The sequence below is a fragment of the Agrilus planipennis genome, unplaced genomic scaffold (assembly GCF_000699045.2).
Source record: "Agrilus planipennis isolate EAB-ADULT unplaced genomic scaffold, Apla_2.0 scaffold410, whole genome shotgun sequence".
NCBI classification, from domain to species: Eukaryota; Metazoa; Arthropoda; class Insecta; order Coleoptera; family Buprestidae; genus Agrilus; species Agrilus planipennis.
In genome coordinates this window covers 84,612-99,197 of record NW_020439142.1, presented here as the reverse complement: position 1 = coordinate 99,197, position 14,586 = coordinate 84,612, and the positions used below count along the sequence as shown (strand labels likewise).

General features: G+C 32.0%; 1 protein-coding gene and 1 long non-coding RNA gene across 3 annotated transcripts in view; both read right to left on the bottom strand.

Annotated features, from left to right (window-relative positions):
- The window catches only part of LOC108743053, a 4,325-nt gene extending 1,103 nt beyond the window's left edge, over positions 1–3,222 (bottom strand). The window contains exons 1-2 of one of the 2 annotated variants that reach the window (XR_003231773.1): positions 3,041–3,222; positions 748–2,343 (exon numbers count right to left, since the gene is read on the bottom strand). This is a non-coding gene — a long non-coding RNA (uncharacterized LOC108743053). The other variant, XR_001938763.2, reaches the window with a different exon arrangement.
- A 5,923-nt stretch (positions 3,223–9,145) lies between these two features.
- Positions 9,146–11,598, bottom strand: LOC108743052. The gene is made up of 4 exons (XM_018478459.2): positions 11,489–11,598; positions 11,169–11,429; positions 10,508–10,624; positions 9,146–9,598 (listed from the first exon to the last, which is right to left on the bottom strand). Exons 1-4 carry the CDS (start codon positions 11,544–11,546, stop codon positions 9,366–9,368), a joined length of 669 nt encoding a protein of 222 aa, XP_018333961.1. The 5' UTR covers positions 11,547–11,598; the 3' UTR covers positions 9,146–9,365.
- Positions 11,599–14,586: the final 2,988 nt, after the last annotated feature.

Below are 14,586 nucleotides of genomic sequence, written 5' to 3'. Positions count from 1 at the left end.
AACAGCATTTTTACCCTTTCTGTAGTAAAACAGTAAGATATGTCGAAAATGCTGCTTATCGCTCTCCATATTTAAAAGGGCACCAACCAAAAACTACTGCGTAGAATTAATTGGAATTTTTCACACACAAGCCTTGCTATATGAGCTCTCAAAGCATATAAAAATTATACGGCTTAAATGTGAAGTTGGGTGCAAAAGAATACAATTAAATCCTCTGTAGGTAAAAAACGAAATGACTTTCCGAACAACCCAATAGTATATTACATTTTCTAAACAAATTTTAATGCACATCTAAATACACGAAGAGAACTTCAACTTTAATTTAAATTTATACTATTCTTTGCGCAGTTTAAGATATACTTCGACTGGTGCAAGGATTTTCCAGAAAAGTCCTGTCGAATCTGGGTGTATGAATAAATAAAGAAAACTCCATTACTAAATTAACTGAGAATATTTAAAATTAGTATTATATTTATCGAAATTCAGTGAGAACATTTCAATTTATGAAAATGCAAATTTTAAAATACGAACCCTTAAACTACACAATAAAATTTGATAAATCTTCGCTTTGTGTAATACCTCAACTACGTCATTAAAAATATCTACTAATACCTACTTTTAAATTTAAAGTATTTCTCCTAAATATAAGCTTTCCTAATGAATTGCTACCTGAAGCAATTACGTACGTCGAAACAATTTCAGTATAATTTCCTATAAAGGATTAATAAAACTTTAACAAACGCTTACCTTTTATGATGGAATTTTCCCCGAAAGCTCAGGTACATTCCTCACGCTTTTACAACCACCAATTAATATTAATTCAATTTTATCACTTAACGCTCAAATGTGCATATAAAACACTCCAAACTTTAGAAAATTGCATTCGATAAGGACTAAACTGTTCCGAAAATAACAATTGTGATACAAATCACACAACACAACGTCAACATGGTGTCCTGACACGACTAATCAAAGCTTTACACGAGAACGTCCGTAGCAGGATGATAATAAAAATAACAATTATACTGCCAACACTATTTATTAGTATGTATATTCCACTAGCTTTTTACGAAACAAATAAATTTATATGGTTAGCGCAAAAAAGTTTTGGACAACCAATAAATAAATATTAAAAGAGATTGTCACTATTACTCAGATACAAATATTAATTAAGAAAACATATAATTAATTAACTCCTAGTCCTTTCTTTAATTAAGTTTTCAGTAAGTACGAAACCTATTAAAAAAGTTTTTAAAGAAAACAATTCAACAAATACAAAACAAATACGAACAACCAGCAACTAGGACCATTTTAAATAAAGAAGTACTTTTATATCGGTAAGGATTAGGCAAGTAAATTGTGAGGATTTTTCAAATTTATATCATCTGAAGTATCGTTTGAAACAAAGGACAAGTACCTACAAGAAAATTAAAAAAAATGTTCTTCCGAAAATCTTAAAAGTGATATTTCCAGAGATATACGTCAAACAGGATTTAAAGGACCTAATGTAAACTCCGCTTTTACTGACTTAATTGAATTTCAATTTAGAATTTGTTTAATATATGAGAAAGAATAAGACTTCTACTTCGAAGAAATCGTAATAAGTTATTCAAAAATTTTCGAATACGTCATTGACAGCCACAAACTTTTGAATTTATGTCTACCTCCAGTATCTTTTTGTTTAGACCATATATACCGTACATTTCAGTTTTCATATAATTCTAATACAACTATCGTCCTATTGGTGACACATGAATTTATTATCTCTATTTTTTGCTTCAAAATAGTTGACGTGATATCAAGACGTGGTTTATATTCTAAGCCGTGACCTTCCTTACCTTTCACACAATAGAAGAATGAACAGAACAAAAAGCAAACGTATAAAAATTCATTTGCGGTAATATTAAAAATGAAATTAATAAAATTATACCGTAAATTACATGTAATTAACAGCACAGATAGTAACAATTACAATAACCACTAATAAAAATATTAGTGGTAAATACATACGACTGTTCAATATTAACAAATAATAATTCAAAATAGGAATTTTAGTGTAAAACTTCTTTGAAAACCGTTATCTTAACTTGCAGTTTTCTTGGTCTAATGTTCAATATATCTCTCTTCATCAGCATCAATTGTCATCTACACGAATCCCTCACTAGTTGTACACAATATAATCGTTTATACAATATGCACACGTACCAATGTAAATTTGATAGGTAAACATGTCTCTTAATTAGTAACCGATGTCGCTTGTTCTGTGACATTGATTTGGGTGTGGATGTGTTTGCATTTTGGAATGGAGACAATCGGTAAAATTGATGCATCCATAAACTGTGCCTAACGCAGAAAGTTTTTGGACAGATTTTTAGACAGTCTTTGACCAAATTTTCAAAATGAGCATCACGTCTTCTACTATTACATATAACAACACTTTTTGTTAAAAATTTGTCTTAAAGATCAAGTTTTGAAATTCACGATTGTTTATTTATTTTATCAAGTTCTAAATATAAATATCTAATTAATCCTAAGGGTATTGTTATCTGTATATTCAAAATTGCTTATATTCCCTATTCATCTAATTATATAGGCGTGCTTCATTTTATTGCGTCAGTTTTGAGATCATAAGGTTTATTATGATGACAAAGATAGTAACAATGTAGCTACATAAAACGATAAACAATTTTAAAGTTGATATCAGAAAATGAAACTCTAATAATAAGTAAGCAATGATTATGAGAGTCGGTAAATACCCTTTAATTAAAAGTAGGAATATTCTCCTAGCTAGATTTCAGTTTTTTAATGTGTTGTAAAACTGCTATTTATTCGAAAACGGTTTTGTATAGTTTATTTTCAAAAAAATAGCAAGATGCAACTACAATTTACAATTTACATAACCGCAAGCTGAATTTATATGACAGTTTTTGGTAATATCTACTACATTAAACTTCTCATTTAATTTGAGATCGTAAATCTCGTGTACGGAAAAGTTTGTAATACTCGTTTACTTGAATATATCGAAAAAAGTTTAATATACCTGCATTTTCCATTCTATTAGATTACACATTTACATATTCCCCTGGCTCCCGAAGTCATAAATTACAAAGTTGCTTAATTAAGAATTAAATAACCTCTAATTAACGGTTCGGTATGCTTATTTGAAGCAAGAAATTTAATTTAAGTTACAAATTTTTCACTTTTCTAATGTTTGAGTCGTTATTAAAAGCAATACCTTTTAATACTAGAGAGCATAATATAATGTCACCAAGTAAAACATCTGATTAGATACCTACACCTTCCTAACAAGGTAATGAAACAAACACATCGTTCATAATATTTTTACATAGCGAACTATTCATCATAATTTATCAGTATTAGTGTCACATTTTGCAGAATGTGTTTTGTACACATAAATGACCGAGTTAGTAAAAAAGAAAGGTCCTTATGAGCCCAGGATTTCTACATCAAAAAAGAGAACGTTTCTTTTCAGAAAGATTATGTTCTTGATTGATAGTAGGTAGATTATTTTGTGGCTACGTCAGTTGAACATAATGTAGGTGTAGTCAGAAATTTCGTGGATGTAAAACCAATCGTTCATTTTCGATGACATGGACGAGCGTGACCAGGATGAGTGGACTTACCTTAATCCAAAAATAAAAGGATATAAATCCTTCAACCGTCGGACAAATTGCTTCAGCTCAATTTTACGGCAGTACAGCAACACTGATTGCCTCTTCCGAATTGAAGTGCCCGCCTCGCCAATCCGATTATCTGTCCAACAACGTGTGTGCTATTTACCTACACCCATTTCAAACGTACTACGTAGCTACATAATAACATACACAGAAACAGAATGCAAATTTCATCGCTTTGGGCTTCCGTAGCAGATAGTTATGTACATACATGTATTCGTATGTTATAGAGGAAACGAGATTCTTCGACTTTAATGGCTGCAGCCGCCATGGCGCGATGCGGCCTGTTTAAACAAATAACGCGTATAAAAGCTCGGTTCTGCTTGCCCGCATAACTTCATTAGCAAACGCCCTCTAGTGAACAGTGGTTTCACCGGAGACGTCCTCGGTACAAGGCAGGATAACCTCGATTGCCGCAGGGCCAATTTAGAACTCGGCGGCGTTGTTCCTGAATTTTGCTGGCTCATTAGAGTTACGAACAGAATAAGGACAAAACTGATTACTTTATACTCAACTGACAACTGTCGATAAAATTGTACCAAATTAAGAAGAAATTGAAGCATGAATTCATAAATATTATTCAAGTGACTTAAAATGATCGAGAACGTGAACATATAATAAAATAAACACATAAAATTTCTACAGAATAAAGCAATAAGGGACGTCGAAATCGGTCCAAACAAAATAAAAACCAAGTTCAAATCATACGTTTATTAGAGTATCAGCATATATGTATACAGAGGGAAAATCCCGTTGAATAAAAATTGAAAATGTAAAAAATTAGTAAGAAAATTGTTTTCAATCTCTCAAAGCACTTCGGATAGATAAGACATGGGTGTTTTGAGTATTATCACCGCTTCCACCAAACTATTTCGAGAAGCGTCAGCACCAAATTTCAACTACAGAACTAAACCAAACGTGCATCTCAATTTCGATTTTTTTAAATCTTATCAACACGCCATAGGCAATCTTGATAAATTATCGACCAAATCGAAGAAGTTCTTTAAAAAGAAATTGATATATCTACTCATGGGAATATATTTTACTATCTACTGATATCAGATGCAAATTGAAGTATTTTATATGTTAAACAGGCGCCTTTTTCTGAGAGGTATTTACTTCAAATAAATAAAAGCACTATAACTTCTTCATCAGTAGTTTAATTTGGTTTCCAGTAGTACAGTAAGGCCCTTGTCTAACATAAAATTGTTTAATTAACAGCTGATATCGTAGCAGATGGTGATACATTGCTATAATTAAATATTACGTACACCTGTATTTTGTAATGTGACGTAGAGGTAGGTACATATTAATGACGATAAGGCACGATACTCATCGTTAAAGATAAGTGATCTTAAAAAGTAGGTAGCAAATATTTTATGCGATAAAAGAGAAGTACCTACCTACAAGAAGACCACAACTTCAGACAAACGATTCTCTGAAAATAGCTTTTTGTTACATGACACGTTTTGATATGTCATACACACACCCTGTAGCCACAACCTGTAATCTATTGTTGAACCCTTTGTGGATTGGATGCGAGCGACTTTTCTAAAGCCTTTATCATTTCTCTTCCCTTTTAAGGCTCTTCATGCGTAAACCACAATTATATATTACGGAACAAGCTTTTCATGTACTAGCAAAGCAGTTAAGGAAATTTGTCATAAAACAAACAATACTTTATATACAAAAAATCGCGTGTATTACGGCAATAACTTGCACAAAAGGACCTTCCAAATTTACTGACGCACAATATCTACGCTACACATTTACAAATTATTCTTCTTCTATAAGCAAGTCAGCTGAAAGGATTTTGGAGATCGAAATGTATACAAAATTACTTACGACAACATTTAAAACGATGTAACATACAATCATTAGGCGTAGATTGTAGTTGAATCCATTTTACAATTACTTTTTCGTTTCGATCTTTCAAAAATTTTACAATTTAGACAAATTTACTTGTTAAATTTAACTCCAAAATACTCGGAATTCTCTTTTAGTTTTCATTTTTATTTATCGTCATAATATCATTCGTTTGTATAAGCGGGTACGTTTGAGACAAAATTGTGATTTATATTTACGAGTAGGTATTGAAAATTTTTCTTCGTGAAAATTTTAGATATATATGCACGTCACGTAGTAAAAATAATTTTGTTCTTTATTATCCTCCGGAGAGATTCGTCGAAAGAAGTAGGCAAGTGGCAGCGGTTAAATCCATTTTCTTGTTTCCAACATAAATTAAGTACTCGTTCAATTTGACAAGAAATCTCATCGGAAATCATTTATGATTCAACATGACACTTGTAGCGGAAGACTTGTCGTCAAGGGAAATAAATGTTTCCGTTAGTACAACGTATAATCTAAAGAAGGAGCTGACTAACCATAAGCGCGTTTAGTTATAAAGACGCCCCAGAGATATCACTCGGAAAAGGTATAAAACGGCTCCAAGTAGCAAAAGGCGTATATTTTACACGATATTTTATCGAAAAGTAAACTTCCTCTCGAAACTAGATGCGATCCCGACATAATATCTAAAAGTTTGCTTAAGAATTCATCAAATACTCATGACACGAAGCTATTTCTGTTGGTACGCCTAGTATTACTCCTTCGGGCGTGCATATGAAAATGAACATAATAGAAATGATTACTTTACTGAAGGATAGAAAAACAGAGAAACGCTAGCATTAGATTTGGAGAGGTACCGGTTTTTCATGAGTTAATTTTAGGCCTCGAATTTTGTCAGTTTCATCTCCATCTTACGCACGCATGTTAGGCATTTAAAAATACCAGATACAGCTGATGGAATTGTAGATTGTGCAAAAAAATGTGATCTTTATTTTTTCAATTTGAGCGTAAGTACTATGTTTTGTATCACCGTTTGCTACAGAATATTAGGAAAAAGCAAGCATCTGTAAAATAAATCAATAAAATTGAGGTATATATTTATGGATTTAAGAATGGCGAGCATTATTTTTTACTCGGAAATAAGTAACGGGACGACGTCGACTGCTGAAATGTCAAAGGACGAGGCTGGTCATAATAAGGAACAAATTTATTCGAAACAAAATTCGCCTGGAAATTTGTTAAGGCGGTCCTATCAGCATCCGAATCGGATCCGGATTTACTAGGGCTTCTTCTACGAGGGTGGATTGATAAGTTTCCGGCCTGACCAAGAAAAACAAGGTTTTTAAAAATTTTTTTTTTTTATTTCTCAACATAATCTCCTCCAAGGCTGATACATTTCTCATAGCGGTGTTCCAGTCTATTAATGCCATCTCTATAGACTGATTCGTCAAGCTCCTCAAAATAACCATTTACAGCTTCGATTACTTCTTCATTGTCCGCAAATCTCTTACCGCCAAGCCATTTTTTGAGATTAGGGAACAGAAAATAGTCACTCGGGGCTAGGTCTGGAGAGTAAGGAGGGTGCGGCATCAATTCAAACTTTAGATCGTTGATTTTAGCCGTCGCAACGATTGACGTGTGCGCTGGTGCGTTATCGTGATGAAACAAGATTTTTTTCTTCGCCAGATGAGGTCGTTTAATTTTCACCTCGTGGCTCAAACGTTGCAATAAGTCTGCGTAGTATTGACCAGTGATAGTATTACCCTTTGCAAGGTAATCAATGTATATAATACCTCTTGCATCCCAAAAAACAGTAGCCATAACCTTGTTCGCCGAAAAAATTGTTTTTGCCTTCTTTGGAGTTGGTTCCCCTGGTCCAATCCACTGTTTAGACTGTTCTTTGGTTTCAGGAGTGTAGTGGTGGACCCACGTTTCGTCAACGGTTACGAATCGACGCAAAAATTCGCTTGGATTACGCTTATACAATGACAAATTTGCGGTAGAAATGTTTTTTCGAATCAATTTTTGGTCGACTGTTAGCAAACGCGGCACCCATCTTGCACAGAGCTTTTCCATATGCAAATGTTGGTGCAAAATATGTTGCACACGTTCATATGACATCTTACAGGTCTCAGCTATCTCACGCACTTTCAATCTGCGGTCTCCCAGCACTATTTGATGAATTTTTTCGATCATATCTGGAGTTGTGACCTCAACGGGGCGTCCTGAGCGAGGCCCATCAGAGGTGCTCACACGACCCTTTTTAAACTCGGAAACCCACTGCTTAACGGTTGAATATGACGGGGAGGATGTCCCCAGTGTTGAGTCCATCTCTTTTTTAATTTCCTTCGGCGTTAACCCCTTCAAATAAAAGTATTTGATGACAGCACGATTTTCCTGCTTTTCCATTTTTACGAAAACCACAGAGGCGTCTTGTTCAGCGTGCTGTCAAACCTACACTAGCAAGGAGATCGGGCTGAAACTATAGCTACAAGCTATCCAAGGATGGTACTATAGAATGTCACCTCAAGGTAGGCCTAGTGGCGTCATCTCTTGGTTAGGCCGGAAACTTATCAATCCACCCTCGTATTATGCGGTATTATATACGGTACTAACCAGGGGTGAAAAACAACACCCTTTTACTGAATTCCTTATTTCAACCCTTTAAAAGTATGCCCTATATAAGGCGTTACAATTTCTGATCCGTCTCAAATCAGATAACTTGATCAGGGCCAAGTGGTACAACTATTGGCATCTGATTTATAGTATTCGAATTTTAACTTACATTTAAATCTTACAGGTATTAGTTATCATTTGGGAATATTCTCGAGCCTTTTAGAACATTCTGGGATATTCTATAACGTTCTAACCAGAACTCAATTAACATCTTCATTGATTCTCTGTATGAAATTCTTTGAGGCGATAGCCTTTTAACCCCCATATCTTTGAAATCAACCCCTGCAACTGAAAACTGAAATCTTCCTTATGGATGGGGGTTGGAGGGCTATGCTATAACCCCCATGAGACTGTGGGATTCGAATGAGGAGCTTTAGCGACAACGACTGACAAACTACACTTACTTTTATTATATGTATATATTGATTTCTATTATTTTCAATACCAATATTTAAAATTATACTTCAGTAAGGAATTTTAGTTGAATATTTCGGACTAGGTAAATTTGAATTCTGTTCTAGTTTTCTAAAAGATTATTTTTTGAATATTAAACAGCCAAAGTCAATAAAAAAAGGCTTATAACTTTTAAAATGAAGGATCGATCTCAAACAAAGGCTATCTTAGGTAGGAATCAGCTTTTTAAACTGAAAATGGAAACGTAAGAAGGGTAGTTTAAATTCTTTAAGGGAAATTAAAGTTGATAGGTTATATACCTTCGTTTTATAAATTATTGGTGGTAAAACGTTTCTTCCCCGAAGTATACAAGATTAATTTATGTTACTTCTTATAAAATATTTATCATTTCGCTTTTCTATTCCAGACAGGATAAAAAATCGTTAATCAGGATTAGCCAGAAATAGCAATTATTCAAAAATAATCAAACCACTTTTAGTTTATGTAGAAAAACCATTAGACTTAAACATTAATTAAATTAATTTGTAATCTATATATCTATTTCTTCATAACACATTAATAAAAATAACAATTATATAATAATATGTACAAAATAATTAAAAATCAATAAGTTATTCGTATACTAGAAGAAAGTAAAATTTCATTCAATATAAAAAATCAGTTAGGATATCAATTTATAGGAGTATAATTATTTTCTTTTTAAAGGAATATTGTCTTGCATATATTATATAATTAGGAATAACATAACGCATAATAATAAAATAACAGAGCTGTCGTAAAGGTGAGGCCTATTTTGAAACCACTGATAGTGTTAGCATTATTACAAGGTTTTAGTCCACCTGACGAAGATCTGCACACGCAAAACTCTATTGTATATCCATTTACCACTTGTGTGTAACAGCCCTTAGATACCGGGTCCCCTTTTTCAGTATAAACTCTACCACACATTCGAGTAACATTTTGAACTGAAACATTTCAAAAGATAAATTCATTTCAAGCAGAAATAATCGTTGTAGCCTGCAAGATAGTATACTGTACGCGCCTTAACGTGGCACACAAGAAGTAGACCTAATAGGACGATCTATGAGCGCTTTGAAAGGAATAGTTAGAACTTACACCGGGGTGTCTTTAGGATTGTTGTTCTTGTGTCACATTTTAAAACGTGAGAGAAATTCATTGCGTAAATTCCAAATGGTTTCAAGTACATTTCTTAAAATTGTTTAAGGAAGCAAGTTCTATGGTATATGTTGCTGCAAATTTCAAATCAACTAGAATTATCTTGTTTGTTAAAACTCCTTTCTATTATAAATGTTAACAAAAACTATGTACCTTTACAAATTTATATAAGGTCTTTTTATAAGAGACACGTATGTACTTGGATTAAAAATTTTATTTAGATGTACAGAAATCAAAATTAAATAAAACTGTTAAAAAATATACTCGGTATTTTTTTGTTTTATTCAGATTTATATGCCTAATTTTATCTTTGTGTAAAGAAGTGTGTTTTTGGAAGCGTAAAAATAACACCTTTAGTGTAACCGAGACAATTTTTAGACTCATTGATGCAGAAAACTTTTTTACATGTTCTGATTGGGAAAACCAAATTTTGTTCAAAAGTCTACTTAGAACCTTGTGGATTTTGTGCGACGAATAATAAAATACATAGCTCCTTTTCAATCCTAAAGTGATTCATGAAACCGTGAAGAAATTATCTGAACTTTTACATATTTCTACCGATAAGTATATTCAGATAACAAGAAAATGAGTCAACTGTATTAGTTCCACTTGAACTAGGCGTATGTAAGTAAGTAAGAACGTAGAAATCGTAAAATAATGCCTAAAAAACTGAGTTTTATTTAATAAACTAGACTTACGTGCATTGTTGAAGTAGTAGCTCCACTTGATACAGCTATCTCCAGTGGCCTGTCTACATAGCACAGAAGACCTATGATTTGTCCATATATAATCAATGTTAGGCTCTGATCCATCATCTTTAAATGAAACATAAAAATTAGATTAAGTTTTGTAAATTCTATATTAATTATTTTAATGAATGTACAATTAGTTATTTGAGGTTGAGTATTTATAGGAAATTAACTTTGAGATTTTTTACTAAATTATTTATTTATTTTGTAATTGTTTCGTCTATCACATTTAAGATTTAGTTAGTTAGTTCCACAATCTCAAAGTTGTTTTCCTGTTTGAATATATTTGATACAATTTTGCGGAATTCAAAATTGGATAGTCATTATAATAAGTTGAAATTTTCCGATCATAGAAAGTTTTAGCATGCAACTGCTGTTTTGTAATGTAGACTATCAAATATTATCTTATGTTTATTTTTTTTAACAGATAATAATGGGAATAAGGTTAGGCTAATTGAAATTTTAAATTCATCGAAAACTTTCGTAATTGATACAAAACATTTTAGAAAATGAGTTTAACCCACGAAGAAACCCTTAATTTTTTTATTGGAGTAAAACAGAAAGTATAACCAGCAATTTGTCACTCTTTAGGTACAATTAAGAAACTTACACGTTACAACAAAAGGATCGGCGCATGGTATGCCACTTGTTGGATTTTCACTTTTCCATTCCGTACAGCTACCATTGTAACTAGTTGAGTTGTCGTATCTAGGACCCAACCATGTAAAATTAAAGCAGTAGGGTACATTGATATTAAATGCATCTTCGTCATCTTCATCTTCTGGCACTGTAGTTGGCGAAACCGTAGTTACTGAAATCGCTGTAGTGTTACTTACTTCTGTAACATTATCCTGTGCATTCGTAAACCGATCTGAAAAAGGTTTTCATTGTTAATTCACTGCCATATTCTTTTTTCTATTATATTCATACTCAAAGCACACAAAAAATATATAACAACTATGACACCTTCCACTGACTTCATCTTCATAAATTAAAAAGCAATGAAAACTGATTATTTCTGAAAGTAACTAATTAATTTTAGATATTGCACATCTCATGATAACTAGGTGATAAAATTGATAAGTCTAAAATCTTAAAATATTCTTTATCGTACTGATTGCTATTGACAATGAAATGTGTTTGATAACAAACTGATTGCGTAAATAAATCCCTTATTTTGTAAACTACACATGTAGCGAAGGTTACCAATCGAAGTGACTTAAAAATTAATTAAACCATAATGCAATAATTACCTCATCAGTCTTTATTAAAAGCTAAAGATGATTATTATTTTCCAGTAAAGTTTGTTTATGTATAAAAGCATTAGAAGCGCGTCACTCCCTTTAACAATAACGCGGACGTTGCAAATAATGAGTATTCTTTTACAAATCCAAAGAAAACACGAAAAGGAGTTGTTCTTTCAAAAAATATAACAGATTATTTTCAGTTTTGATATGTAAAAACTGAAAATTCAGCAAAAGTGGTTTATAAGAACATATAGCTCGCTTATCTCATATATTTTTAAAGTGCCAAAAACTAGTAGCGAACTTTATTGTTTGTCTAATCCTTATTATCAAAAATATTACCACATTAAAAGCTACCATTTCAGATAGTACACTGATAATAAACAGTTCTTAACTTCAAGCAAATACTGGTGCTTTTGGTTCCAATTTAAAAACACCAATTGCTCTATCAAAGATTTTCTACCCAATTTGATCAAATAAATATTTTCAAATTAAAACAGCAATATGTAGTGTTAACTAAAGAATATTTTAATTCTTCTATGAAAAGTTTAACTAATTATCTTATTTTGAGAAAGAAATTTTGATTTGAGTACGAGAAAATACAAATTACTTTTACTTGATTTAAGAATTTCCAAGTTATCGCGATAAGACAGTAGTCTTACGTTAAAACTGAATAATTTATTTAATAAGAAAATAAAATGAAAACAACATTTTTATCAGTGTGTTTATACTTAAGTAAAAATCACAGATGAATTGTAAATTTTCTTCGCTATAAGTCTTTTTAAAATGATCTTCATTAAAAATTTTCATTTTTGATAGTGAAGTATCTTGAAAATGTTAGATTCAGTAATTCTATTACAACTAAAGTAAACACCAACGTCGTTATATCGAAATTAACCAAATCCTGCTTAAAGATTAAGAGGCACAGTTCCAATTCTTTATAAAAGCTCTTGTATAACATGATGGAAAGCGTCGAGTAGAATCTAGAGCGACATCTAAAGGTCCGTAACAAGAAATAACTTTATGCATAGGTTCAACATTAGAAGAAAGCTTAATCTGTTCCCAACTTTTACCCATATTGTGACTGACATCTGATGATGTTTTACTAAAACCCAGCTACAACCAGTGGCTCATGCCAGGAGCGCAAAAAGTACTAGAATAACGTGTAAAACAATAAGAACATTTTTTAATTACCGTAATAACACAAATTGTTTTTAATCAAGTTTACATTAATAAAAGAGATAAACTGTTTACTAAAAAGAGAAAAGATTGAATAAACAAATTATTTAAATTGAAAAGATTTTTCCTTATAATTTACATAAATAGTTTACTAATTTTATTCCTAACAAACTCTGAACTTAATAGTTCGTTACTTTTATATTTGTTTACTTTCTTTTTAGTCATTTTAAAATTGTAATATACTTAGATATACACGAAAAAGGAAAGTAGATACCAGTAACACTCTAGACAATGGAGCAAAGAATAATTACGACATAAAATATGACAATTGTCATATTTCAAAATTGTGTCAAAATTTATTGTGTTCAGTAATTGCAAATAAAAACATGTCCCGTCCATCGTTAAATGGTGTATTTAAACTAATTTTAGACAATATGAAGTATACTCTAAATCCGCATTGTAACTATTCAAAGCCATCAGCTACATCTAGTCTCACGAAATGTGTACAATGGAGTCAAAATCACTGCCCCAATACAGGATTTTTAAACAGTTCCAAATGTTCTGAGAAAGATAATGAAGAGTTTACGCAACAATCAAAACCCTGCCTTAATATCGAAGAATTAGAATGTGGACTGCATCCAAGAGAGACGCAGAAGAAAAAGAAACAATTAGAAACCAGCTGCTTACAAAAGAAACCGATCCAAACGTATAGGGGATACCCTATCACAAAATGTTCCCAGGGCAGACACGATGGTTGTAAACCGATAGTTACAAATAAAATCAAGTTTCCAAAAGTCAAACGAAAGGATTGTATTAAGTTAGGCCTCAAAAGATATAAAACCCACGTCGATTGTCGGCACCGCAAAGAAAACGAGTGTGTGTTTACTTGTTCAGCGCAACAATGTAAAATATACCCTGCCAAAACGGAAATTCCTCTCAAACAGAGAGATCCATGCGACTGATAAAACATTGAAAAACAAGAACGATATTTAGCGTGCTAATTATATAAACATACAATAAACATCACGATTTCGCATACACAGTAACATAAGATAAAAAATTAGTTCTATGACATTATTTAGCTATGTCCTTTTATAGCTACTTATTTACAAACTTTTGGAAATACAACTTTACTAACAAATTAAATCAGCATTTAAAAATTTATTCAATTTCCAAACAATTCCACGAGTGCTTACTTTTGTTCAGATTAATTTATATATTTTGATAAAAATACGCAGTAATAGTACTAATTTCTTGTCAACGCACTCTAAAACCGTTGACAGGTTGACACCATAAGATTCAACGTGTTTTATTACATAATTATCACTTCTTGCAAGTCAGTAAATAACATCCATATTTCTGTAATTTCATGAGCGCGTATTTTAATGAAAATTATGCCAGAACGTGCTTATTTGACACCGCAGCCGGAAACCGTTGGCACCATGAGATTCTACGTACTATTTTACATAATTAACACTTCTTGAAAGTTAGTAAATACCTTTCATCTTTCTGTAATTTCACGAGCGCCTTTTTCATTCTGATATATTTTGTATACTTTAATAAAAACAATGCCGGAAAGTAACTATTTGACACCGCACTAAATAA